General features: G+C 48.6%; 3 protein-coding genes across 9 annotated transcripts in view; 1 reads left to right on the top strand and 2 right to left on the bottom strand.

The window, feature by feature from the left end:
• Positions 1 to 10,914, bottom strand: part of ZSWIM7 (zinc finger SWIM-type containing 7) — a 22,152-nt gene extending 11,238 nt beyond the window's left edge. The window contains exons 1-4 of one of the 4 annotated variants that reach the window (XM_088657564.1): positions 10,678 to 10,810; positions 7,031 to 7,134; positions 3,479 to 3,586; positions 1,004 to 1,025 (exon numbers count right to left, since the gene is read on the bottom strand). In XM_088657564.1, the coding sequence (XP_088513690.1) occupies positions 1,004 to 1,025; positions 3,479 to 3,554 (98 nt within the window). In that variant the 5' untranslated portion in view covers positions 3,555 to 3,586; positions 7,031 to 7,134; positions 10,678 to 10,810. Of the gene's footprint in view, positions 1 to 1,003; positions 1,026 to 3,478; positions 3,587 to 7,030; positions 7,135 to 10,677 lie in introns of all 4 variants that reach the window. The other 3 variants (XM_088657567.1, XM_088657566.1, XM_060283064.2) reach the window with 3 other exon arrangements.
• On the top strand, positions 10,344 to 26,432 carry TTC19 (tetratricopeptide repeat domain 19). Of its 2 annotated transcripts, XR_015946955.1 has the most exons (11): positions 10,344 to 11,012; positions 12,645 to 12,751; positions 13,504 to 13,614; positions 14,139 to 14,177; positions 14,664 to 14,720; positions 15,698 to 15,759; positions 16,910 to 17,004; positions 17,759 to 17,913; positions 18,360 to 18,522; positions 21,294 to 21,552; positions 25,864 to 26,432. XR_015946955.1 is itself a non-coding variant. In XM_060283062.2 (10 exons), the coding sequence occupies exons 1-10, from the start codon at positions 10,823 to 10,825 to the stop codon at positions 21,461 to 21,463; spliced, it is 1,149 nt and encodes a 382-aa protein (XP_060139045.2). In that variant the 5' UTR covers positions 10,344 to 10,822; the 3' UTR covers positions 21,464 to 21,761. The 2 variants fall into 2 exon arrangements, 1 of the variants encoding a protein (XP_060139045.2); XM_060283062.2 differs by lacking the exon at positions 25,864 to 26,432 and having other exon boundaries at positions 21,294 to 21,761.
• NCOR1 (nuclear receptor corepressor 1) overlaps positions 23,190 to 26,432 on the bottom strand; it is a 100,309-nt gene continuing 97,066 nt past the window's right edge. For all 3 annotated transcript variants that reach the window (XM_060283058.2, XM_060283061.2, XM_060283060.2), the window contains one exon: positions 23,190 to 24,653. In XM_060283058.2, the coding sequence (XP_060139041.2) occupies positions 24,466 to 24,653 (188 nt within the window). In that variant the 3' untranslated portion in view covers positions 23,190 to 24,465. The remainder of the gene's footprint in view (positions 24,654 to 26,432) is intronic.

Below are 26,432 nucleotides of genomic sequence, written 5' to 3'. Positions count from 1 at the left end.
AGGAGTCATTTTGGACTCACAGCTGTCCATGGAGGCGCAGGTCAATTCTGTGTCCAGGGCAGCTGTCTATCAGTTCCATCTGGTACGCAGGCTGAGACCCTACCTGCCTGCAGACTGTCTAGCCAGAGTGGTGCATGCTCTGGTTATCTCCCGTTTGGACTACTGCAATGCGCTCTACGTGGGGCTACCTTTGAAGGTGACCCGGAAACTGCAATTAATCCAGAATGCGGCAGCTAGACTACCTAGTGACTGGGAGTGGCCGCCGGGACCACATAACACCGGTCCTGAGAGATCTACATTGGCTCCCAGTACTTTTCTGAGCACAATTGAAAGTGTTGGTACTGACCTTTAAAGCCCTAAATGGCCTCGGTCCTGTATACCTGAAGGAGCGTCTCCACCCCCACCGTTCAGTCTGGACACTGAGATCCAGCACCGATGGCCTTCTGGCAGTTCCCTCATTGCGAGAAGTGAGGTTACAGGGAACCAGACAGAGGGCCTTCTCGGTAGTGGCACCCGCCCTGTGGAACGCCCTCCCAGCAGATGTCAAGGCAATAAGTAATTATTTTACTTTTAGAAGACAACTGAAAGCGGCCCTGTTTAGGGAAGTTTTTAATGTTTGATGCTGTACTGTTTTTAATATTCAGTTGGAAGCTGCCCAGAGTGGCTGGGGAAACCCAGCCAGATGGGCGGGGTATAAATAAATTATTATTATTAATCCTGATACAAACATTTTTGCGAGCAATCTCCCCTATTGGAATGCATTTATATATTTTATTTTAAAATTCTTATTTGCAATGTTTTGTTTACCCTTGTAAACAAAACCTACCATTGCAACATTCCAGAACTTGCATTTTGTGTATGATTTTCATGGATGCGTGTCATTTTATGCATGCTCCCTCCTGTATACATTATTCTGCTGTGTGACCGTTAAGCATTTTTAACTGTTGACGTTATGTTAGGGCCAAAAAAGGGTTTTAACGAAAGCCCCTTAGCAACTACTCACGCCAGGAGGAGGTCATCGGGAACTGGAAAAAAGAAGGAGAAAAAGCAACGTTAATTTTGGCCCACAGCAAGGAGCTGGGAAGGGCGCAGAATGTCAATGAGGAACTCTTTTAAAATCTCTGCGCAGATCTGCAAAAGCTTCTGGCTGGTTGTTTAACAACAGCCCCAGCGACGAAGTTTTACCCACCTTCCTAAATCAAGGCTGCTAAAATGAAGAAGGCTGGGGTAGCAGGAGGGGAACCAGGAGTGAATTTTGGTGGGGGGGGGGAACCCCCCGCAAGATCAGTTTCCACTACTGAAAACTAGGTCAGGATCCCTGATGAGACCTCTTATTAATAACTGGTTTCTGTACTTGTCCATACAGTTCCTCCCAGCTTGCTTTCCCCTCATCCCTCCGGTTCCTTTTTCCTCTTGTGCCACATGTTTTTAGATCAAGGGTGTAGAACTTCCAGCCCCCCAGGGAGGAGCCAGAAGGAAGAGTCCCAATGAGGCCCACGAGGCCATTCCCAATAAACCACGCCCGCCTGCCCCATTCGTTGCTTTCCTGGAGCACGCCTTGCTCCAGGCAGCACAAAGCTGTTTGCATTCTACTCCACTTCAGCAGAGGTTTCTGTGCAAACCACATCGCGCTCCTGGAGCAAGGCAAGCGATTGGGGTGGCAGGCACCACTAGTCCTAGCAGGAATGGAGTTTGGGTTTCAGCCCAAGCCCAAATATAAACGTCATTAGACAGGCTCTCTGGTTCGGCAGGCACCACGGAGGATTAAAAGAAACCCTAGATATAGTGTGTGTGGGGGGGTGATTCATTCTCTGTTGGTTATTGAAATAGCTCCCTAATTCGGCATGCAGAGGGCAATGCTACTTCAATGCCTGTCTCGACAACCAGCCAAGGCTGCGGGGGGAGCGGGGGGATCCTGGCTCAAGCCTGATCTGCGCCGCTGCTTAGAATGTCTGCATGGTTGGCAAGGGCTATGGCACTCTCTGCTGGTAAGGAGGGGCGGGAGAGGCAACAGCAGCCCACAAACTGAAGCTCCATCCAGATAAGACGGAGGCACTGTTAGACCAGAGGGGGTTCTTGATGGGGCTACATTCTGAAGGAGTGGGCACGTTGCTTGGGGGCACTTCTGGGTCCTTTGCTGTTGCTTTATGCTCAGTGGCTTGGAGTGTCTCCCAGCAGCTTCAGCTGGTGGCTCAGCTGCACCACTATTTGGACAGGGACTGCCTAACTCAGGCACCCCCAAACTTTGGCCCTCCAGATGTTTTGGACTACAATTCCCATCTTCCCCGACCACTGGTCCTGTTAGCTAGGGATCATGGGAGTTGTAGGCCAAAACATCTGGAGGGCCGCAGTTTGGGGGTGCCTGGCCTAACCTCTGTTGCCTATGCTCTGGTAACCTCTAAGCTAGATTACCGCAATGCGTTATGCGTACGGCTGCGTCTGAAGGCGGTTCGGAAACTTCAGCTTGTGCGGAATTCAGCAGCTAGGTTGCTCACTGGGGCAAGACGGTTTGAGCATATTACGCCGCTCCTGGCCTGACTGCAGTGGCTGCCAATTGGTTTTGGGGCCCAATTCAAAGTCCTGTTTTTGACCTAAAGGTGAAGGTAAAGGGACTCCTGACCATTAGGTCCAGTCGTGACCGACTCTGGGGTTGTGGCGCTCATCTCGCGTTATTGGCCAAGGGAGCCGGCGTACAGCTTCCAGGTCATGTGGCCAGCATGACTAAGCCGCTTCTGGCGAACCAGAGCGGCACACGGAAACGCCGTTTACCTTCCCACTGTAGTGGTACCTATTTATCTACTTGCACTTTGACGTGCTTTCGAACTGCTAGGTTGGCAGGAGCTAGGACCGAGCAACGGGAGCTCACGCCGTCACGGGGATTCGAACCGCCGACCTTCTGATCGGCAAGCCCTAGGCTCTGTGGTTTAACCCACAGCGCCACCCGTGTCCCGGTTTTGAGCTATAAAGCTTTAAATAGCTCAGGACTACAACACCTCAAGGACCTCCTCACCCCATATGAACAGACCCGGACCGTGAGACCACCTTCTGAGGCCCTTCTTCATGTGCATCCTCCTCCATCAGACGTCCGGAGGGTGGCAACACGAGAACATGGTGGCTCCCTGTGCGCGGAATGCTCTCCCCAAGGAGGCTTACCTGGTGCCTTCATTTACACTTTTAGGTGTCAGGCGAAAACATTCTTCTTCAACCAGGCCTTTGGCTGATTAACATCCTAAATCCTTCTAAATGTGTTTGTGGGAAGAGGGGGCTATTGGTTTGTTTTGTTCTTGCTTTTATTTTGTGTTTTGTGTTTTTCAGATGAAGGGTGGTATACAAACAACAACAACAACATGTTTTGCCTGGAGGAGAGGGTAGGATTCTTTAGCTGTGATTCCAGCATTGCAGCAGGTGGACTAGATGTCCTTTGGGGAGCCCCTTCGAACTCTATAATTCTATGATCCAAATATCTTCTCCCACCTACCGTGAGACGTCTCGCAAAAAGCCTTTTCTATCTCTCTCAACAGTTCGTCAGCTAAGGCTGGCAAAATGGCATCCATCACGGGAATGTAGGAGGCAGGCAGCTTTTTCTCTGGGTGGAAAAACAAACACACACACACACAAGATTGTTATTAAAGGATAACAAAGCTAGTTTCATTTCCCAGAAGAGGGAGGGCGGGGGAGAGAGAGGGGGGGGTCCTATTTATTTATCCTTAATAAATCTCCTGTTTCGTTTATTTTTCATTAAAAGCGAAGGCCTCTCAGAATCTTCATAACGCCAGGGGAATTTGAAACCCCGCAAACATTTACTAAGAGTCACCTTCTACTTCGGAGCCTCTAGGACCCGAAGGGTAAAAGATAAGCTAAAATAAATAAAATTAAATAAAGGTATTCCTCAATCCCAAATGTGAGGATCCATGGATCAGCTCTGCCCGCACATTGGATCGGCTACGATGAAAGAGGTCAAAGCATAAGCTGACACGACCCCAAATTACCTCTGGAGAACCACAGAACTTAAGAGTTGGAAGAGGATTCTGCCAGTTTCATCCATGGCACTACCTCTGGGACACCCAACCATTTGGGGACTTCCAGGAGCTGGCTTGCAAGGGCTGCTTGCAAAATCTGGAGGGCCGCTCTCTCTCCCCCCACTTCCAAAGTCCCCCTCAAGCAGATGCTTTTGACTGTCTGGGGGTGGGGAGGTGCCATTCAAGGCAGGATAGGAAGGGAAGAGAAGAGGGTGAACTGGGATGTAATGTATATGAAGGTAGCCAGAGAGAGAACGTCAGTGTAATTTTGTCAAGCTTCTGTTAAAAAGAAAAGGTGGAGGGGGTGGGGAAGAGAAGAGACAATTTCCTCCTGCCCCAGAGATCGCTCTTGATTATTTAAATGCATTGCATGTTTGGCAAAGAGAGAGCAATAATTCTGGCAGGAGGGAAGGTTGGAGATCCTGGGATTCTGACCTCTAGGGATATAAATATTTGAGATGAACAGACAGAGGTCTGGCGCAAGGCTCCCCCACCCGCTCTTCCTTGCTGGTCAGCTAAAGACAGATGGAGCCCGAAGTGGAGACAGAGGTAATATCCTTGAAAGCCACAAAACGTGCCAAAATCTGGAATGATCCCATCCTGTCTGTGTGGATGAAGCAAGGGAGGTGCATTAAGAGGGTGCAGGCATACCCTGTTTCTCATATTTTAAGACATACCCATAAAATAAGCCATAGCAGGATTTTTAAGCATTCAAGGAATATAAGACATACCCCGAAAATAAGACATAGTGATAGGCACAGCAGCAATGCCGGCCGCGGCAGGAGGAGAAGGAAAAAAATAAGACATCCCTTGAAAATAAGCCATAGTGTGTTTTTTTGAGGAAAAAATAAATATAAGACATGTCTTATAATATGAGAAACACGGTAGCAGCAGCAGCAACAACAACCACCCAGCAGTTTCACCTCCCATTTCTCTGGGAAAGGTTTTGGAACGGTTGTGCCGTCGGCCTTACAGCAACATGGGTGCCACCTATGCATGTTCTGAGATATGCAGCAAATGACACCTGTTAACATATAAATTTTATCTTGAGATATTATGCACCCGTTCCAAAACACGATGAAAGAACAAAAAATGATAACATTAATAAAATAGTACTAGCAAGAGTAACAGGAATAGCGACAGACTCTAAAGTTAATTACACAACTACAAAGTGTTAAATCAGAGGATATCTATCTATCATTTGCCATTATAGAAACTTGAGGTATCAACCTCATGAAATATGGGTGATACTTAACTAAGTCATATTCAAAGTAGGCCCATTAAAATACAGTGGTACCTCTACTGACGAACTTAACGCGTTCCGAACGCACATTCGTAAGTCGGAAAAAATGGTAAGTCGAATCCCATAGGAATGCATTGGGAGAAAAAATTCGTAAGTAGAAGCAACCCTACCTAGAAATTAGTAAGTAGAAAAAAATCCTATCTAAACCGCATCCAAGATGGCGGACGGAGCTCCATTCGTAAGTAGAAACATTCGTAAGTAGAGGTACCACTGTACATGGATTTAAGTCAGATTGTGGCAAACATTCAGTACCACCTGATACCCGCAGCTTTAAAGTAGCACCACTTGCAATTTAGCAGTTGTGTTTACTATAATCTGTATATATTATCACATTGTGCTAGTGCAGAATTTGGTATTTTCAATTCATTTATCAGCACCTACTCAAAACTCAAATTTTATTTCATTCTTCTCTTTCTTTGTGTCAGTTCTATAATGGACGTCTACACTGGGACCTCTCTTTTTCTTTTCTTTTTCAATGGATTTTTAAAAAATTAAACAGTCAAATTTCTAGTTCTTATGGCTTTAAGGTAAAGGGACCCCTGACCGTTAAGTCCAATCACAGACGACTCTGGGGTTGCGGCGCTCATCTTACTTTACAGGCTGAGGGAGCCGGCGTTTATCCGCAGACAGTTTTTCCAGGTCATGTGGCCAGCATGACTAAGCCGCTTCTGGCGAACCAGAGCAGCGCACAGAAACGCTGTTTACCTTCCCGCCAGAGTGGTACCTATTTATCTACTTGCGCTTTGACGTGCTTTCGAACTGCTGGGTTGGCAGGAGCAGGGACTGAACAATGGGAGCTCACCCTGTCGTGGGGATTCGAACCGCCAACCTTTTGATCGGCAAGCCCTAGGCTCTGTGGTTTAGACCACAGCGCCACCCGCGTCCCTTATGGCTTTAGACATAAGCTAAAAAACAACCTGATAGGTTCCGTAAGAGGGATTATTGGTTTTTTTTTCTTTTTTATGTATTTTGTGTCCTCGTTTTGTATTTCTGTGCTGTAAACCACCCTGTGATCTTCAGATGCAGGGTGGTCTATAAATGTAATCAATCAATCAATCAAATGAATAAGGCCAAGAGAGGCTTATGCAATCCTACCCAAGTCTGCTCAGAAGTAAGTCCTATTAAAATCAATGGGGGGCTCACTGTTGGATAAGTAGGGTTGCATTTGCAAGCTCAACTGGTTTAACTTTTTTGTGAGTCACAGCGCTCCAAATCTTTGCACCCAGCACAGCTTTGTTGCTGGCATTTGTCTGTCTTGAGACACAACAGAGTGCACCTTCGGGGGTGAAGAGACCTCTCCGGGGTGCAAGCCTGGGCGGTGCGTCTGGAAATCCCGGGCTGCCCAGACGACAAGACCACCCCCCCCCCGTCTAGCCTCACTAATGTGATCCAAAGGAAAAAGAGAGCAAGACATTGGGCACCAGCTGAGCGGCCAGAGTTGCCAGAAGGAGGCATACAAGGTGCTTATCCAACCTTGCATGCGAAGACAGGATCCAGTGGATTGAGCAGACTAGATCAGAGTTTTCCTTCTCCTAGGTGGGCTCCGTTCCCAGGTGGACGAGCTCTGTCTTCCTCTCACTTCCCTCTACAGCACATGTTGGACCCCCTCTTGATCTAGTCTGCTCCATCCACTGGATCCTGTCTTCACATGCAAGGGAAGCTCCTCACTCACCGAGGGTTTGAGAAACCCACTGGCTCCCTCCCTCACCTGGTTTAGCCGGCCGGCCGAAGCCGTTTGTCAGGGTAGTGGCCGCTGCCGCCTGTTGGCAGCTTCCAGGAGCCACAGGCGAGGTCTGAGCGCAGGGTGGGGATCTGTAACAGAAACATTTGGGGGTTGGCTTTTACAGCGCAGCTCTCTATGGAGGGATTGGGTGTCTCCTAAGTCCAGAAGGGGCACAAGGCGTCCCCCACCAGAGACACTATGTCGCTCCTAAAACCCCAAACACAATAGCACACACACACAAAAGGAAATTGGGGCAGAGGAGATGTTTCTTTAACTCAAGGTGCGCAATATCATAGAGTCAGTATTAGTTAATTTAGAATTTAGTATCATATTCTGCCTCATTTATTTTAGAATGTAAATCTGAGTCTGTCCTTTTACTTGCATCTGGGAGACTTTTTTGGGGGGTGGGAAATTGGGGTAAAAGTCATGTTAATATATATATGTATATACCGATATATATATATATATATATATATATATATATATATATATATTCTTCCTCTTCTTTGGCGATCACTCGTAGCCGAGTAAGATTGTCTTCCATAAACATGATTTTAACAATAGGTCCGTAAGTGGCTGTGGAGGCCAATTCTGGATCCACACGTCCTTCCACAGTGGGGACATGGGTTTCCAGGCGAGAGTTGATCACGGTGTGGATTTGCCAAGCGTGCCTTCCTCTTAGCACGTTTCTCCCTTGCGTCCTGAGTTCGAGTGTCTTCAAAGCCCATGACACCTTTGGTAAAGGCTGTTCTCCAACTGGAGCGCTTCTCAGGCAAGAGTTTCCCAGTTGTCAGTGTTTGTACTACTTTTTTTAAGATTGGCCTTCAGACGGTCTTTAAACCTCTTTTGTTGACCACCAGCATTACGCTTTCCATTTTTAAGTTTGGAATAGAGCAGTTGCTCTATCATCAGGCACCCGCACAAAATGACCAGACCAACAAAGTTGATGTTGAAGAATCATTGCTTCAACACGGATAATATTTGCTTCTTCCAGTACACTGGTATTAGTTCACCTGTCTTTCCAAGTGATGTGTAAGATTTTTCAGAGACACCGTTGATGGAATCTTTTGAGGAGTTGGGAGATGGCACACATACACACATATATGTCATTTATTTTCTTAAACTGCTTATTCCGTTATTATCTTTTTAAGAATATGTTGTAAATTTAACAAAAAGGTTGCCCGTGTGCATCAAATTTAGGATTTTTTTTAAAGGTAGCTTCTGATAACCCTGATTCTTTCGGAAACTGATTACTATGAGATTTAAGTACAGTATAAAAACAGAGAGATGGCGCTAGGGAGTTTAGGACTGAACCCACACCGTTGCCTGGCAACAGTGACCTTTTCCCCCCTTCCAGCACGGGCAAAAAGCGCATGCGCCGCCGCGCCGCTCAGAGAGGCCCAGCTCAGTCACGTGGTACCAGATTCCCGGGCAAGAGTTACATGGCAACAATACGATCAACTGGTTGTTGTTTAGTCGTTTAGTCGTGTCCGACTCTTCGTGACCCCATGGACCATAGCACGCCAGGCACTCCTGTCTTGCACTGCCTCCCGCAGTTTGGTCAAACTCATGTTCGTAGCTTCGAGAACACTGTCCAACCATCTTGTCCTCTGTCGTCCCCTTCTCCTAGTGCCCTCAATCTTTCCCAACATCAGGGTCTTTTCCAAGGATTCTTCTCTTCTCATGAGGTGGCCAAAGTATTGGAGCCTCAGCTTCACGATCTGTCCTTCCAGGGAGCACTCAGGGCTGATTTCCTTAAGAATGGATAGGTTTGATCTTCTAGCAGTCCATGGGACTCTCAAGAGTCTCCTCCAGCACCATAATTCAAAAGCATCAATTCTTCGACGATCAGCCTTCTTTATGGTCCAGCTCTCACTTCAATACATCACTACTGGAAAAACCATAGCTTTAACTATACGGACCTTTGTCGGCAAAGTGATGTCTCTGCTTTTTAAGATGCTGTCTAGGTTTGTCATTGCTTTTCTCCCAAGAAGCAGGCGTCTTTTAATTTCGTGACTGCTGTCACCATCTGCAGTGATCAAGGAGCCCAAGAAAGTAAAATCTCTCACTGCCTCCATTTCTTCCCCTTCTATTTGCCAGGAGGTGATGGGACCAGTGGCCATGATCTTGGTTTTTTTGATGTTGAGCTTCAGACCATATTTTGCGCTCTCCTCTTTCACCCTCATTAAAAGGTTCTTTAATTCCTCCTCGCTTTCTGCCATCAAGGTTGTGTCATCTGCATATCTGAGGTTGTTGATATTTCTTCCAGCAATCTTAATTCCGGCTTGGGATTCATCTAGTCCAGCCTTTCGCATGATGAATTCTGCATATAAGTTAAATAAGCAGGGAGACAATATACAACCTTGTCGTACTCCTTTCCCAATTTTGAACCAATCAGTTGTTCCATATCCAGTTCTAACTGTAGCTTCTTGTCCCACATAGAGATTTCTCAGGAGACAAATGAGGTGATCAGGCACTCCCATTTCTTTAAGAACTTGCCATAGTTTGCTGTGGTCGACACAGTCAAAGGCTTTGGCATAGTCAATGAAGCAGAAGTAGACGTTTTTCTGGAACTCTCTAGCTTTCTCCATAATCCAGTGCATGTTTGCTATTTGGTCTCTGGTTCCTCTGCTTGCACTTCTGGGAGTTCTCGGTCCACATACTGCCTAAGCCTGAATTTTAAGCATAACCTTGCTAGCGTGTGAAATGAGCGCAATTGTGCGGTAGTTGGAGCATTCTTTGGCACTGCCCTTCTTTGGAATTGGGATGTAGACTGATCTTCTCCAATCCTCTGGCCATTGCTGAGTTTTCCAAACTTGCTGGCATATTGGGTGTAGCACCTTAACAGCATCATCTTTTAAAATTTTAAATAGTTCAGCTGGAATATCATCACTTCCACTGGCCTTGTTATTAGCAGTGCTTTCTAAGGCCCATTTGACTTCACTCTCCAAGATGTCTGGCTCAAGGTCAGCAACCACACTACCTGGGGTGTATGAGACCTCCATATCTTTCTGGTATAATTCCTCTGTGTATTCTTGCCACCTCTTCTTGATGTCTTCTGCTTCTGTTAGGTCCTTACCACTTTTGTCCTTGATTATGGTAATCTTTGTACGAAATGTTCCTTTCATATCTCCAATTTTCTTGAACAGAAACTGATTACTATGAGATTTAAGTACAGTATAAAAACAGAGAGATGGCGCTAGGGAGTTTAGGACTGAACCCACACCGTTGCCTGGCAACAGTGACCTTTTCCCCCCTTCCAGCGTGGGCAAAAAGCGCATGCGCCGCCGCGCCGCTCAGAGAGGCCCAGCTCAGTCACGTGGTACCAGATTCCCGGGCAAGAGTTACAGCGAGACTCAAAAGCGCGCGCGGCATCAAGAAGGCAAGGCACGTGGTCTTTTCAAGCCAATCAGCAAGAGAGAGTTGTTCCACAGACTCTGTAGAGGGGAGTATAGAAATACGAGCGGCGGAATGGAGAGCGAACACAATTTGATAGAGAAGAAACTTCTCGATATGGCTACTTCCCCTTCCCCTTCCCTCCCCGGAAGCTGCAATCAAACTTTTGAAATTAAGCTGACTTGGAAACATTTTGCCCGTAAGGGAGCTGGGGGGGGGGAGAGCTCTAAACTCACCCCGGGAGCTGCCGAAATTATACCTCTTTTCTCAAAATACGTCTATAAAGAAGATCGGAAATGACGTTAAAGAAACCGCCTCTTCCCCTTATCACGTGCCTGGGCAGTGACGTCGTCAAGGTCACCCTCCTCTTCTTAAAGGGCCATGTCGCTGTGTGTGGCGCTGCTGCCTCGGAGAGGCCTGAGAATGGCGGCGGCTGCGGCGGCCGCGGGACGGCGCAGCGTGGTGAGGGCGAGGGCCGGCCGCAGCGGAGATGGAGCCTCGCCCCGGGGAGGGAAGCGCCCGACAGCAGCCGCGGGAGCCGCTACCTTGGCGGGAGGCCTCGGCCTATCAGGTGCGAGGGGCGTGGTCAGAAACGGGGCGTGGCTTCCGCTTGTGGGCGGGGGCTACGCAGCAGTATTTAAATAAGGGCAAGAAGGAAAAAGTTTATGTCTCAGAATGTTATGGTTACAGGTAGGTAGCCGTGTTGGTCTGGATCGAAGTAAAATAAAAAAATTCCTTCAGTAGCACCTTAAAGACCAACTAAGTTTTTATTTTGGTATGAGCTTTCGTGTGCATGCATTATTTTGGTATCTGAAGAAGTGTGCATGCACACGAAAGCTCATACCAAAATAAAAACTTAGTTGGTCTTTAAGGTGCTACTGAAGGAATTTTTTTATTTTTCTCAGAATGTTGCCAGGCTTAGGTAGTCTGAGCTGCTAAAAGGCATAGCTGCCAAGTTTTCCCTTTTCTCGCGAGGAAGCCTATTCAGCATAAGGGAATTTCCCTTAAAAAAAGGGAGAACTTGGCAGCTATGCTAAAAGGGGATTTATTAAGAACCATAGTTCTTTATGTACGTGCGTCAGAGCAGTTTATAGCAACTGTAGCCCATAAAATCCATATAATTAAAAGCCATATAAAAAGTTAACGACCACAAATCAGGTGACTGTTGTGCAGGGATGTATTCTAACTGCCTGCATAACAGAAACATAAAAGAGGAAGTGTTTATTCAATTTATACCCTGTCCTTCCTCCCCATGCAGCTCAGGGCAGCAAAAAGAGAAGCATTTTTTAAAAACAAACAAATAAAAACATCCTAAAGGAGACCACAACACTCTGAAAACAATATCAATTGAAAACATCTAAAACCAGTTACACTTAAAAACATTCTAAAAAGCTATTATAATGTGTTTCTGTCCAATGATCTAAAAGTGAAAGAAAGAATGATTAGTAGTCGTATTAAGGGCTTACTATTGGGATGCGGGTGGCGCTGTGGTCTAAGCCACAAAGCCGAGAGTGCTTGCTGATTGGAAGGTTGGCGGTTTGAATCCCCATGACGGGGTGAGCTCCCGTTGCTCGGTCCCAGCTCCTGCCAACCTAGCAGTTCGAAAGCACGTCAAAGTGCAAGTAGATAAATAGGTACCGCTCTGGCGGGAAGGTAAACAGCGTTTCCGTGCACTGCTCTGGTTTGCCACAAGCGGCTTAGTCATGCTGGCCACATGACCTGGAAATTGTATGCCGGCTCCCTTGGCCAATAAAGCGAGATGAGCGCCGCAACCCCAGATTTGTCTGCGACTGGACCTAATGGTCAGGGGTCCCTTTACCTATTAGTTGTTACTGATATATGTCCAGTAGCTCCTTAGAGACCAACTAAGTTTGTTCTTGTTGCTTGTTACTGAGGTTTATTATTATGTTATTGTGGAAGGGGGATTATTGTGTTGTTTTTGTTTTAAATTATCTATTTTGTCTTTTTTATATTGTGATTTTGTGTTGTGAACCACCCTGAGGTCTACAGGTATAGAGCAGTATACTACTACTACTAATAATAATACTTACGAATGCCCTTGATGACTGTTCAGAGACTGCAACAGATGTTACGAGCCACTCTGACTCCTGCTGAAACGCTCCACACTGTGAGAGGATGGTCAAGTGCCCTCTGGGTCAATCCTGAACTGGCTTTCTCTCCCTCTCCCTCTTCCTGTTTCCAGTCTTTTCCCTTTTCTCCCGCGAAGCTGAGAAAGAGAAGGATTCAGCAGAAGGGCAGAGCGAGGCGAAGGAAGAAGACACCATCATTCTTTTGCTAAAGAAGGCCAAGGTGAGGTTCTGGGGCCAAACTGGGACATGGAATCTTAATCACATTGGGGTGGTGGAAGTCAACCCATTGGCCTCGCTGCCTGGGGCTGACAGGTGTTGGGGTTCAAAGCATGGAGGCACGGGGCACGGGGCATTAGGATAGCTAGACCAATGACTCTCCTAACCTGCGGTGAGTCAGCTTCTCATGGTATCTAATACTTCAAATTGTACCTGACAGAGCATAGCAGGCAGCGGTATTCCTGAGTGATTTGGGTGTTTGGGAAAGATTTCCCGGTGCTAATCGGCATAGTAAAATGTCCTGTTTCCATCAGATGGAAGTTTTCTGATGCCCAGAGAGCAGTGCATTCTGTTAATTTATTATTTTGCTACATTATTGCATCAATATCCCACCTTTCCTCCAAGTAGCTCAAGGTTGCTTTACACTTCCCTCCTTCTCCCCAACAACCCTGTGAGGTAGGTTAGGCTGAGAGGCAGTGATTGGCCCAAAGTAACCCAGGGAGCTTCCTGGCTGAGTGGGGATTCGAACCCTGATCTCCCAGGTCTTAATCCAACACTCTAACCATTACACCATGCTGGTGTGGCCTCACATGTAAACCAGTTCTGAGCTGTTTAGGGCTTTTATGTCTCATTGCCAATGCTTCGAACTTTGCTCGGTAGCAGATTGGTGGCCGGTGCAAACTCTGCAAGCAGGGTCTTGTATTAGCGGTCTTCACTTGATGGTTTAAACTTGGCTTTCTCTGTTTTTGCCCCCAGCTGAGCATCATGAAAGGAGAGTTGGAAGAGGCAGAGAGGCTCCTTCACGAAGCTGCCAGGCTCTCGCACCAGTCGGACAACAAGCAAGCAATTATGTATACGTACGACACGGTGAGTCCAGGAGCTGCTTAAAAACCTGCAAGGAAGCCACACTGAATCGGAGGAACGTCTGTCCTGAGATCACAGCACACACCTTCTTATCGTTATCATTGTGATTGTTACGATTCGCTTCCTATGAGGCACCCCAGAGTGATGTACGATGCAGCGAAGAAGATGCAGTTGTATGGGTTAAAAACGTGTAAAACATTTGCGCATAGAACAACAGTTAAAGGACAATTGTATAAAAACAGTTTGATGCAGCAACACTCACATACGCACTGGTGGGTGAAAATACGGCTACCCAATGTGTTAAATTGGAAAATATGAGGAAGGTGGATAAGGTGCCTAAATTGTTCTGAAGTGCAACATTGAGCAGCCTTAAAACCGCAGCTTTCATTCCACAGAATCAAACGTGTACAACTTTCTAGTCCTCCTTGTTTTCCATATGGTTGAGATCTCCACTGATGGAAGCAGAGCAAAAGAACAAGTTTTCCTCTTAAAACATCTAAGCAGCTCCATTTCTTTGTCTGTTGCAGATGGCGAATTTGGCTTTCATGAGGGGTCAGCTGGATCACGTAAGTAAGTTCAAGAAGAGGCCAACCCCTGTTGCCTACAGAACAGAGAGCGTTCCCTTGAGACCCTGGTTGTTCCTGGGAGGGGTGAATCTGTGTTTGTTTTCAAGCCCTTGTGAAAATTCAGCGGAATTTTAGTGCACTTTTTAAAATCCGGATGTACATATCTTTATATGCTTTTTTGCCTAATGTACACTTATTTGCAAAGCAATTTCCCCCTACTACAATGGAGTTTTTTTATACTGTTTTCACAAATAAGTGATTTCTTATGCACACTTTACTATATGTTTTTTTAAACACATTCCTTGGCCAGATAACTGCATTGCAAGGTTTAGAGAAGTGCAAATTGTAAGGGGCAGCTGTGTTCTGGTTCTCTGTTAGGGAAACTGCAAATTGTGTAGGTTCACCTTTAGACGTGAACTGATTCTAGCTCTTTCCCTATCTCTTGGCTCTTCTGACAATTCCCCCCCTTTTGTCCTCTCATTTCAGGCAGAAAAGCTTTTCAAAGCAGCCATGAGCTACTTACTGGCTGGGGACATGAAGCAAGTAAGGATTTTTCTCCGCTAGAAACCCGTCCTGATAGGATCCCAGGTGTCTGGATTCTAGAAATGTGTAATAAGTGAGCCAGAACTTTGTAGTAGTTTTGGTGGAATTGGAGGAGGAGGAGGAAGCTAACTTGAAGATTTGATTTTTAAGAAACTTAGAATCATAGAGATGGAAGATACCACAAGGGCCATCCAGTCCAACCCCCTGCCAAGCAGGAAACACCATCAAAGCATTCTTGACATATGGCTGTCAAGCCTCTGCTTAAAGACCTCCAAAGAAGGAGACTCCACCACATTCCTTGGCAGCAAATTCCACTGCCGAACAGCTCTTACTGTCAGGAAGTTCTTCCTAATGTTTAGGTGGAATCTTCTTTCTTGTAAACTTTCATTTTGTTTAAGAGATTTATATAGCTGCCCTACCAAGAAAGGCCACAGAGTTTACAACAACGTAGGAACTAACGGTACTGGGCCAGGTGAACTGATAGTTGCACCTAGTGAGGAAAGGCTAAGCGAAGAAGGTGCTATCCTGATCTAACTTCTCCCCAAGCAATTCCTGAAGGACCACATCCTGATGTGTTTGGAGGGGGGGGACATTGGACCAGGAAGAGAGAGGGCTGATCAGTTTTCGGGTGGTGGAGCATAGTGGCAAGGAAGTACTTCTTCATGCAGGGCAGAATTAAACCATGGAACGCAGGAGGCAGGATTAGGCCCTTCGTGGAGGGATTAATATTGATGACTCTGCCTCTGCAGTTGGAGGCAGTTGCTGGAAACCATAAGAAAGGAGAGTGTTGCTCTTGTGCTTGAATCCTGTTTCCTGGTTTGCCACAGGCATCACTGTGGAAACAGGATGCTGGAGTAAATGGCCATTGGCCTGATCCAGCAGGCTTTCCCTATGTTCCTAGCAGTGGGGTAAGCAGCATTCCTAGCTGGCTCATCTCCTGCAACCTTCCATCTCCTTCTGCTCTTACCCTTCTCCAGGATGACAACGCCATAATAGAGATGTCCCTCAAGCTGGCCAGCATCTACGCAGCACGGAATGAGTAAGCTTGACTGTCCAGGGGGGGCAGTGGGGGGGCAGTCGGGTTTTGCTGCACCAGCTGCATCCATTTCCCCACCCCTGTCTTAGCATACTTCCATCTTGGCCTCTGGAATTTCAGTAGCTGTCCCCTGTCCCCCTGCAGGGGCAGGGGGACGCAACTCAGTGATACAGCCCCTGTCTTGCATGAATAACTTCCGGGCAGTTGCAGGTAGGGCTGGGAATGTTCGCAGCCTGAAACACTGGGTCTACTCAAGAGTAAATCTTAGCTGGAGACAGCCCATTATTATTGACCTGCCAAATGAATTGAGGTATCGGTATGGAAGTGAGAGCTGGACCATGAAGAAGGCTGATCGCCGAAGAATTGATGCTTTTGAATTCTGGTGCTGGAGGAGACTCTTGAGAGTCCCATGGACTGCAAGAAGATCAAACCTATCCATTCTGAAGGAAATCAGCCCTGAGTGCTCACTGGAAGGACAGGTCGTGAAGCTGAGGCTCCAATACTTTGGCCACCTCATGAGAAGAGAAGACTCCCTGGAAAAGACCCTGATGTTGGGAAAGATGGAGGGCACAAGGAGAAGGGGACGACAGAGGATGAGATGGTTGGACAGTGTTCTCGAAGCTACCAACATGAGTTTGACCAAACTGCGGGAGGCAGTGGAAGACAGGAGTGTCTGGCGTGCTCTGGTCCATGGGGTCATGAAGAGTCGGACACGACTAAACGACTAAACAACAACATCTCATCGGCCAATTTATTTTTTATTTTATTGGTTTGCCCCCTCCCCATTTCATCCTCACAACAACCCTGCGAGGTAAGGGAGAGGGAGACTGAGAGGGAGTGACAGGCCAAAGGTCACTTGGCGAGCTTCATGGCCAAATTTGAACCCAGGTCTCTCCTGGGTCCTAGTCCGACACTCCAAGCGCTGCACTGCACGGGTTCTACCGGTTGTTGGAACAAAAAACGTATTTCAGTCGTTTTACGGAATGTACAGATACAGTTTTATTTAACCGATTTAAGTAATGCAGCCCTAAAAACACACCCTCCTTCTCCTCCCGAGCAGCTTAGCAGTAAGAAAACACAATGCAGATCCCCATTTTTGGACTGTGGTGGCCTCCTCCTCCTCCTCCCCACTTACTTTATTTTTCTGCTTTAGGGACAAGTTGGCTCTGGCTGGCTACGAGTTCTGCATTCTGACCCTGGAGGAGAAGGTCGCAAAACAAAAGGACATCCCTGTTGACGTTTTGCCAGGTACGGTGGGAAGGCAGAGCAGCTGCTTTGCATGCAGAAGGTCCCGGGGCTCTAGTCCCTGATGGCATCTCCCGGTAGGGCTGGGGCTGTTCCCCCGCCTGAAACTCTGGAGAGCCACTGCCAGCTAGCAAAGACAATGTTCTGCATCAGGCTTTCCCAAACCTGGGTCTCCAGCTCTTTTTGGACTACAACTCCCATCATCCCAAGCAGGGATGGTCAGGGATGATGGGAACTGTAGTCCAAAAACAGCTGGAGACCCAAGTTTGGGAAAGCCTGTTCTCCATCATGCATAGTTTCAGACACCTCTATCACGATCCCATTCCCTATTTTTTTTAAAAAAAAACACCCACAAACGTGGTACCTTTCGTTATCAAACTCAGGAACAATTCCTCCCCTATTTTCTTCCCAGCAACCCTAGGTCAGGGCAGAGAAGGCACCCGCAAACTGCGGCCCTCCAGATGTTTTGGGACTACAACTCCCATCATTCCTAGCTAACAGGACCAGTGGTCAGGGATGATGGGAATTGTAGTCCAAAACATCTGGAGGGCTGAAGTTTGGGGGTGCCTGGGGTAGAGGAAGAGAGGGCAGCCCAGACGTCACCCAACCCAGGTTTATCCTTGCGTGATTTGAACCCAATTCCGACACACGAATTCAGAAATGTGTGTCCCCACCTCCGAAATTTGCCCCCTTCTCCGACCCAGTACACCCCACTGGCTCTCATCGCCACTCTCTTTCCCCCTCCTGTTCCCCACAGAGGAAGAAAAATCCAACACCCGTCTCCTCCTGGGGATGACCCTCGACTCGTACGCCCGCTACCTCCTGGCTCACAGTCAGGCAGCCGCGGCCCAGAGGATGTACGAGAGGGCGCTGCAGATCTCCATGGAGGTTCAAGGGGAGACACACCCCCAGGTGAGGGCGCAGCACGCGAGCGGAGCAGTTTTATGTTTCGGGAGTGGAGAACACCAATCTTTCTCTGCAAACAAAGCTAAGAGTCGAGGCCGTAGCTCTGGGAAAGAGCCTCCGTAACGCATTTGGGGAACTTCCGGTTTTGATTCCCAGCACCTCCAGTTAAAATAAAACCATAACCTGCAAGTTATCAGCTGGGGGGGATCCTTGCTGGATCTTCCTCTGCCTGAAACCCAGAAGAACAGCTGCCAGTCAGTAAAGGAGGGAAGTGGTGAGCAGGGCTGGCGAGGGCCGCAGTTGAAAGGCCTGGAGGGCCACACACAGCTGGCCTGAGGTTCCCCACCCCTGATGTGAGCAGATTCACTGCTGAAATGGGCCTCTGGTCGCCCTTTAAATGCTCTCAGAGCAGGTCTTGCCTCCCACTCCTTTTTTCCCCACTCCTGACATAGACGGTAGTTCTGATGAACGATTTGGCGACGGCTCTGGACGCTCAGGGCCTCTACGAAGATGCCTACGCACGTGTAAGGAGGGCGTCAGAGCTGGCTCAGCAGACAGAGCACCCAGAGACCTACATTGTGTTGAACAACTTCGCTGGGATTCTCATGCACAAAGGTGGGTTGTAAAAGGGGTGTAGGGGTGTGTGTGTGTGTGTGTGAAGGGCAGCAGGTGGGTGGAACTGGCATTGAACTGGAGAGCTGTCATCAAAAACAAGGACAATTGTCGTCGTCAACCCCCCCAAATAGTCCTCCGAGTCTATTACGGTCAATGACTAGTATCCAGAAAAGAAAACTTAGTACAAATATATAAAATAATACGTTGTTATTTTATTAGCTTCTTTATATCCCACCTGTTTCCCAAGGCAGATAAAAAGGAAGTTCTTATTTGGGCAGCACGTAAAACTATGGAAAAGTGTTGGCTGCCAACTTCGATGGCTTTAAGAAAGCATTGGACAAATTCGTGGAGGAGGAGAAAGCTATTGATGGTTATTGATGGCTACTAGCCAGGATGGGGGACGCGGGTGGCGCTGTGGTCTAAACCACAGAGCTTAGATAGGGCTTGCCGATCGGAAGGTCGGCGTTTCGAATCCCTGCGACGGGGTGAGCTTCCGTTGTTCAGTCCCTGCTCCTGCCCACCTAGCAGTTCGAAGTGCAAGTAGATAAATAGGTACCGCTCCGGCGGGAAGGTAAACGGCGTTTCCGTGCGCTGCTCTGGTTTCGCCAGAAGCGGCTTTGTCATGCTGGCCACATGACCCGGAAGCTGTCTGCGGACAAACGCCAGCTCCCTCGGCCTATAGAGCGATATGAGCACGCAACCCCAGTCATCCGCGACTGGATCTAACTGTCAGGGTTAACTTTACCTTTAGCTTTAGCCAGGATGGGCATGCTCTGCCCCCACAGGTGGAGGTAACACGGTTTCTGAATATCATTTGCTGGAAACTGCAGGAGGGGAGGGGGCTGCTGGGCTCCAGTCCTGCTGGTGGGTTTCCCACAATGGGCATCGGGTTGACCACAGAGAGGACAAGATCTATAGCAGGCTCGACTCCCAATTTCCCTCAAGTAACTCCTCTCTGCTCTTTTGGTCAAGGAAGATGCCTGTATTAACATCCTTGCACTGTTAACCATGGAATTGTAGAGTTGAAGGGAGCCTAAGGGTCCTCTAGTCCAGCCCCCTGCAGTGCAAGAATTTCAGCTAAAGCATCCATGAGAGATGGCTGTCCAACTTCTGCTTAAAAACCTCCATTGAAGGAGAGTCCACCACCTCCCAAGGGGGGACGTCCGTTCCACTGTGGAACAGCTCTGACTTTCATAAAGTTTCCCCCCCCTGATAATTAGTCAGAATCTTCCTTCTTGTCACTTGAACCCATTGGTTTGAGTCCTACCCTCCAGAGCAAGTGAAAGCAAGTTTGCTCCGTCTTCCGTGGGACAGTCCTTCACGTATTTGAAGATGGCTACCGTATCTCCTCTCAGTCTCTTTCCCAGGCTAAACATGCCCAGCTCCTTCAAGCATTCCTCGTAAGGCGTAGTTTACAGATCCTTTATCACCTTAGTCGCCCTCTCCTCCGCACACCTTCCAGCTTGTCAACATCCTTCTTAAATAGTGGTGCCCAGAATTGGACAGAGCATTCCAGGTGTGGTCCAACCAAGGCAGAATCGAGCGGGACCATTCCTTCCCTTGACCTGGATACAGTGGTACCGTCTGGCTGCGAACGCCTCTGGTTGCGCACGCTCCGGGTTACGAGCTCCACTAACCCGGAAGTAGCCGCTCCTGGTTGTAAACTTTGCCCCAGGATGCGAGCGGAAATCGCGCAGCGGGAGGCACCATTAGCAAAAGTGCACCTCATGTTACGAGCAGTTTCCGGTTACGAACGGACCTCCAGACCGGATTTCATTCGTAACCAAAGGTACCACTGTCCTAGACTTTTAGACTTCTTGATGCAACTTAGTATCTGCAACCAAAACCACAGCTTCCAGTCCCCAGTTGCCTCCGTTTCCGGTAGACTTTGTGAAGCGCTATGTAAATAGGGACGCGGGTGGCGCTGTGGGTTAAACCACAGAGCCTAGGGCTTGCCGATCAGAAGATCAGCGGTTCGAATCCCCGTGACGGGGTGAGCTCCCGTTGCTCGGTCCCAGCTCCTGGCAAACCTAGCAGTTCGAAAGCACGTCAAAGTGCAAGTAGATAAATAGGTACCGCTCTGGCGGGAAGGTAAATGGCGTTTCCATGCGCTGCTCTGGTTCAGCAGAAGCGGCTTAGTCATGCTGGCCACATGACCTGGAAGCTGTACGCCGGCTCCCTCGGCCAGTAAAGAGAGATGAGCTCCGCAACCCCAGAGTCATCCGCGACTGGACCTAACGGTCAGGGGTCCCTTTACCTTTACCTATGTATATAAATTGCATAATAATAATAATAATAATTATAATAATAATAATAATAATAATATATTATTTATACCCCGCCCATCTGGCCGGGTCTCCCCAGCCACTCTGGGTGGCTTCCAACAGAAGAATAAAACACAACAATCTATTAAACATTAAAAGCCTCCCTGAGCAGGGCTGCCTTCAGATGTCTTCTAAAAGTCTGGTAGTTGTTTTCCTTTTTGACATCTGTTGGGAGGGCGTTCCACAGGGCAGGCGCCACCACCGAGAAGGCCCTCTGCCTAGTTCCCTGCAACTTGGCTTCTCGCAACGAGGGAACCGCCAGAAGGCCCTCGGTGCTGGACCTCAGTGTCCGGGCAGAATGATGGAGGTGGAGACGCTCCTTCAGGTATACTGGACCGAGGCCATTTAGGGCTTTAAAGGTCAGCATAGGAGAAAACTGTGTTTCTGTCATGAGGGTACTTACCCCATTTGCTCCCCTCCCCCCCGCTTCTCTCCCACAAAACACAGAGGAGTATTTATCGGCGAAAGCTGTCTACAAAGAAGCCCTGCAGAAGGCCGAGGCAGCTGGAGACGGGGCTTCTGTCAGACACATCCGGAAAGAGCTGGCCGAGCTCGCCAGGCGGAAGAGGAAGGGGCCTGTCTCTACGGCCGGTTCCTCAGGAGAACAGCAGAAGTGATAGAAGCAGCGCAGGAGGGGGAGGGTGGCGCAAGCGTCGGCCACAAAACCCTCAGAAGCACGGCGTCTCCCTTTGCATGGCAAGGACAGGTGTGTTGCGGGAAACGCCAAGGTGATTCGGCATCTCCAATAAAAAGGTCAAGAGGGGTCAGTGGGTGGGAGACCCCAGGAGGCTGGGCTGAAGCTGTGCCACCGAAATATACAATGCGGGCAGGAGTCTCCGTAAATCTGTGCTGGGAAAGGAGGCAAAAAGCTACGCTTTGCACCCCAAAACTGAATAAAGATGACTGCAGCTTAAAGGTGAATCTTTAAAAGAAAGAGAGTCGAGAACATTTACTCTGAGGATTTAAGAGGCCTGGCGTCGGCCCGCTGGAGAGAGTGGGTGTTTAAGCAGGGTGAAGGGCCCTGGGGAAGAAGAAATAAGTGGGTTGTGGAATGGGAGAATTTGCTTCCCTTTCCGTTTCTTCCTCCTTCCCCGACCCCAGCGGTTCAGAGGAACTGGGGGGGAGCCAGTTCGACTCCTGGGAAAGGGACGGACAGTTTGTTTGGCGGCACGAGGCAGAAATGCTTCTGCATAGCACTTGCTGGAAGCTGCAGGAGGGGAGAGGGCACTCTTGCACTCAAATCCTGCTTGCTGGCGTAAAGGCATCTAGTCAGCTACGGGATGCTGGGCTAGGTGGACCATTGGCCTGATCCAGCAGGCTTTTCTTAGGTCCTGGGTACAGTTGCCAGCAGCTCCAGGTAGGGGCTGCCTTAGAAGACCTGGCGAGATGCTGCCAGCCAGTGCCAACAACACTGGTGTAGATGGACCCCTGGGTCCGACTCTGTCACAATCCAGCTTCTGCTCGCTCCTCCCCCATTTGGTGGCGAGGACTGGGGCAACAACACCTACGACAGAAGAATCTTCTTTTGGGTTGCCTGCCTCTCCTGACCTGTCCTCCACAACAGGGGCCTTCCTGCTGGCCAGACTTCCCCTAAACCTAGAGCTACAGGGGAGAAGCACCCCCATGAAACAGGGCGACAAAGAGAGCCCCTTGTGCAAACAGGGCAACGTGTTTGGCACTGGGGAGCATTGGGCAGGATAGGGAGCCGGGAGGATGTGCCACATCGTGTGTCGGGGGAGAGATTAGGGGGTAGGATGCGGCCCCTGCAGTGGGCTGCAGGGAAGAGTTGCAGAAGAAGTCCAGTTGCCGTCCCTCTTCTGCTTGACCCATTGGGGAGAAGCCTGCTTGACCCATTGGTTGTGCAAGGCATCACTAGACTCGCAACTCCACCCACTCATCCTGGGAGCTGGAGTCCAGAAGCAGGATCCCTGTTTGTGGAGACAAATCCACAGAGGATGAGTCTGCCGGTGGCTCCCAGGAACACTGCCTCCATTCGGCCTCTGCTGTCGGGAGGCACCGATGTCTCCGAATCCCACTTGCTGGGAGAGTTGCTGCTGTTGCACCCAGAGGTCTCGCTTGCTGTATCCTCTATGAAATGGCCTAATCCTCTTTTGAAGCCATCCAAGTCGGCGGCCGTCACTGCCTCCTGCGGCAGTGAGTTCCACAGTTTAACTATGCGCTGCACAAAGAACGGTTTCCTCTTATCCCTCCCGAATCTTCCGACAAAACTGGGAGAAGGGAAAAAGACTTCCAGCAGAACCACAGCTTTCCACCCCAGCCGCCCACACCCTGCGCCCCAGTAACGGAATTTAAAGGAAACAAAACTCACCCAGAGCCTTCTGATTTAGGGAAACAAATTTACTAGGGCTGCCTGTCAAAGCAACAAGTGGGTGGTTTTTTTTTCTTCTTTTAAAAACAACAGACAATGTTGAAGCAAGAGAATTATCGGGACCGGGGCGGGCTGTGCCATTCAAGCAGTTCAGTGTGTGGCCGGCGAGGGAACCCTAGCCATGTCTGAATTATCGGGGGAACTAGAGAAGGGAGCTTCACCATTATGTACCCATGCAATAAAAGTATTTTCACAGTGTTGCCAAACAGAAACCCAACTGTATGGGGGAAAGAAAATGTACAGCGTGGCAGAATCATTAAAAAGACCTCACCCCCCAGAGGGCCAAGGTTGGTTTGTATTTAAAAAATAAAATAAAAATAAATGTACAGGATTCATTAAATGGGGTCAGTTTTAAAAGAAAAAAGCTTCCCCACAAGGTGTTGGAACAACCACAGAAAAGGGATGGGGGGAAAGTCCCTAGAATTAGGTGGGGGGGGGGAGAGAGGGAAGATTGTTTAGTGCTACTCGCAAGAAGTAGCGCTCTGCAGATCAAGCAAGGAGGGGGATCTTAGGGCGTGATCCTGGTTGGGGGGCACGTTGACTGTGGGTACCAGCTCAAAACTGGAGCTCACAGGCAGAAGATGTCCTGGGCTGTATCGCCTGCTCAAAATATTATATACCCTTTGATAAAAACACTTTCCTTAAAAATAAAATAAAAAAAAGATAAAATGACCCCAAAAACATTTATGCAATGATTTGATTGAACATAAGCACACCAGATACCAAGCAACAGAGCTGGGGCAGGGGAGTGTGGAAAGGGGGTGGGGGTGGGGGACACAGCAGGAAAAAAAAGTTACCTCTATTTACATAAGAATGATTTTTTTTTCCTTAAGGAGACATTATGTTAGGCTTTTTTCTCTTTACAAATAAAAGATGTCGCTCAGGAATAGGTCCTTTTTTCTTCCTTTCCTTTCCTCTTTCTTTTTTTAAAAAACACACAAACAAAACCTCTTTACATATATATCTTCAGGGCGCTGGGCCTCCCCTTGTTCACGCAGGCTTGCGTAGAAAGGGAATCTTGATAAAAATAACCCCCCCCCCACAAAGCCGGCCCCTATAACTTCTTCATCTTCCAAGGTCCCGGGCTCTCGCTTGCAAAGTCTTTGGGGGGACGGGGACGTGTCGTTTTAAAAACAAAAAGCGCAACCCAGCATCTTCCAACGCAGAAATGAAGTTTCTTTTATAAAAGGGTCCTTTTCCCCTCCCCTCCCGGGGCCGCCTCCTCCTGGTTCAGTCGTCGCTGTCCGAAAGCGTCTCGTACTGGGCGGACAGGAGGGGTGCCGGCTCCCGCTCCCATATCCGGTTGGGTTGGTGGGAGGCGGCCTGGCTGACCGAGGGAGGGGCGCAGGCCATGGAGGCTGGAGGGGTGCTGCTCAACATGCGCATGGTCAGAGGGTTGTATGGGAACTGCGTGGATCCTGGAGGGTTAAGGTTTTGGAAGGGGGGGTGGAGAGAAGAAGAAATGGAGGGTTGAAATATCATCCCAAGTCCTACCACCCTGCGCTTAGCGCCCCCAGCCCAATCCTGCATTTTGGGTCAAGCACATTCCAACTCAACGTTGACTAGACTCGAGATGAATTGATTCTGGGACCAGCCCTAATGTTAGATTAGGAGGTTAAACCTTAACTGCCGCCCTGTGCAACTGGTGGGGGACAAGATCTTGTGGCATCAGCTACTGTGCAGTTCGCAAATCCTTCCCCCACCCGGTGGTTCTCAATAGAATCCTCCGAGCTCTGCTGCAGGAGACCCACTGGTTCTCTACCTGAACAGAATAGCGTAAGACAGGGGTGCCCAAACTTTTCAAAGACGACCAGCTTTGATGATGTGAACATGCGTGAGGGCCGACCAAAGTTGTTAACATTTATTTTAGGATTGAAGTTGTTGAGCTTTTGGGGGGATTTTACCCAATAAACCAACCGGCGGGCCAGATTAGGCCCCCAAAACAGACTTTGGACATACCTGGTGTAAGAGAATGCCGGATCAGGCCAAGGGCCTCTCTAGTCCAGCCTCCAGCTCTCACAGTGACTGACCAGTGAAACCCACAAGCAGGATCTGAACCCAATAGCTTATCTCCCCTCTGGCGGTTTCCAGCTACAGTCGTACCTCGGAAGTTGAATGGAATCCGTTCCGGAAGTCTGTCCGACTTCCAAAACGTTCGGAAACCAAGGTGCAGCTTCCAGAAGCCCCGTCGGACGTTCGGGTTCCAAAGAACGTTCGCAAACCGGAACACTCACTTCCAGGTTTGTGGCGTTCATGAGCCAAAACATTTGACTTGCAAGGCGTTTGGGATCCAAGGTATGACTGTACTGGGATTTAGAAGCATGGCTGCCTCCAGCTGTGGAAGCAGAGCAGAGCCATTGTGGCTGGTAGCCAAGGATAGTCCTTTCCTCCTCCATGAAAAGGCCTTTCCCCCCTGTGAGGCTCGTTTGACATATCCAGCCATTGGTATTATTGGCCCGCACCTGGGAATCGCCCTGTCCCAATGTATTTATTTACTGTTTCTGTCTCAATCTAATTGTGATTTTGTTTTGGTTATAAGCCACCCCTGTTTTCTTTCATTGCAGTATCCTTTTCCCATTTACGTTTTTAACATGATGTGGTGGCTAAGCTGCTCTTGTTTTCTTTCAGTGGCATCTCCATGCCGGACTCCTGTCTGAAACGCTGGTGAGCCACTGTCAGTCCGTGTTGACAATAGAAAACCGATGGCCCACGGTCTGACTCTGCCTAAGGCAAGCTTCCCGTGGCTCTGTTTAAAGTAGCTCTCCATTCAGAACCTTGAGGACTGCAAACTTGGCATTTCATTTTAAAGGAAGAGCTGCAGCTTACTGGAAAGGAAAGCTGCCTTGCTAGGTGGCCCGGTGGCCTAAGGAAGCTGCCTGCTTTGCTTTACACAAACAAATAAAAAAAGCCCTCTGGAAGATCTCACTGTTGGGAGATTCATTCCCCGTCTGCAGTCATAGGATTGTTGTGTATCATATGACTGTATGTGTTTTCATTCCACAGACTGGAAGTAGATGTAGACAGGATATTCGTCTACTGTTCTGTTCCCGAAGTGGAACTGTTGTTCCTTTGTTCTTTCTTCACTGCCTGCTATGCTAGAGAGAGGCAGCCATGCTAGACCGCTCTGAATGTCTGAGCTGGGCAAACAGAGACAGACTCTGCATTTTGCCACAATAAAATAGTTTAGCCTTATCCAA

The sequence above is a fragment of the Zootoca vivipara genome, chromosome 14 (assembly GCF_965207765.1).
Source record: "Zootoca vivipara chromosome 14, rZooViv2.hap1.1, whole genome shotgun sequence".
Lineage (NCBI taxonomy): Eukaryota > Metazoa > Chordata > Lepidosauria > Squamata > Lacertidae > Zootoca > Zootoca vivipara.
This window is presented reverse-complemented; position numbering and strand designations above follow the sequence as displayed.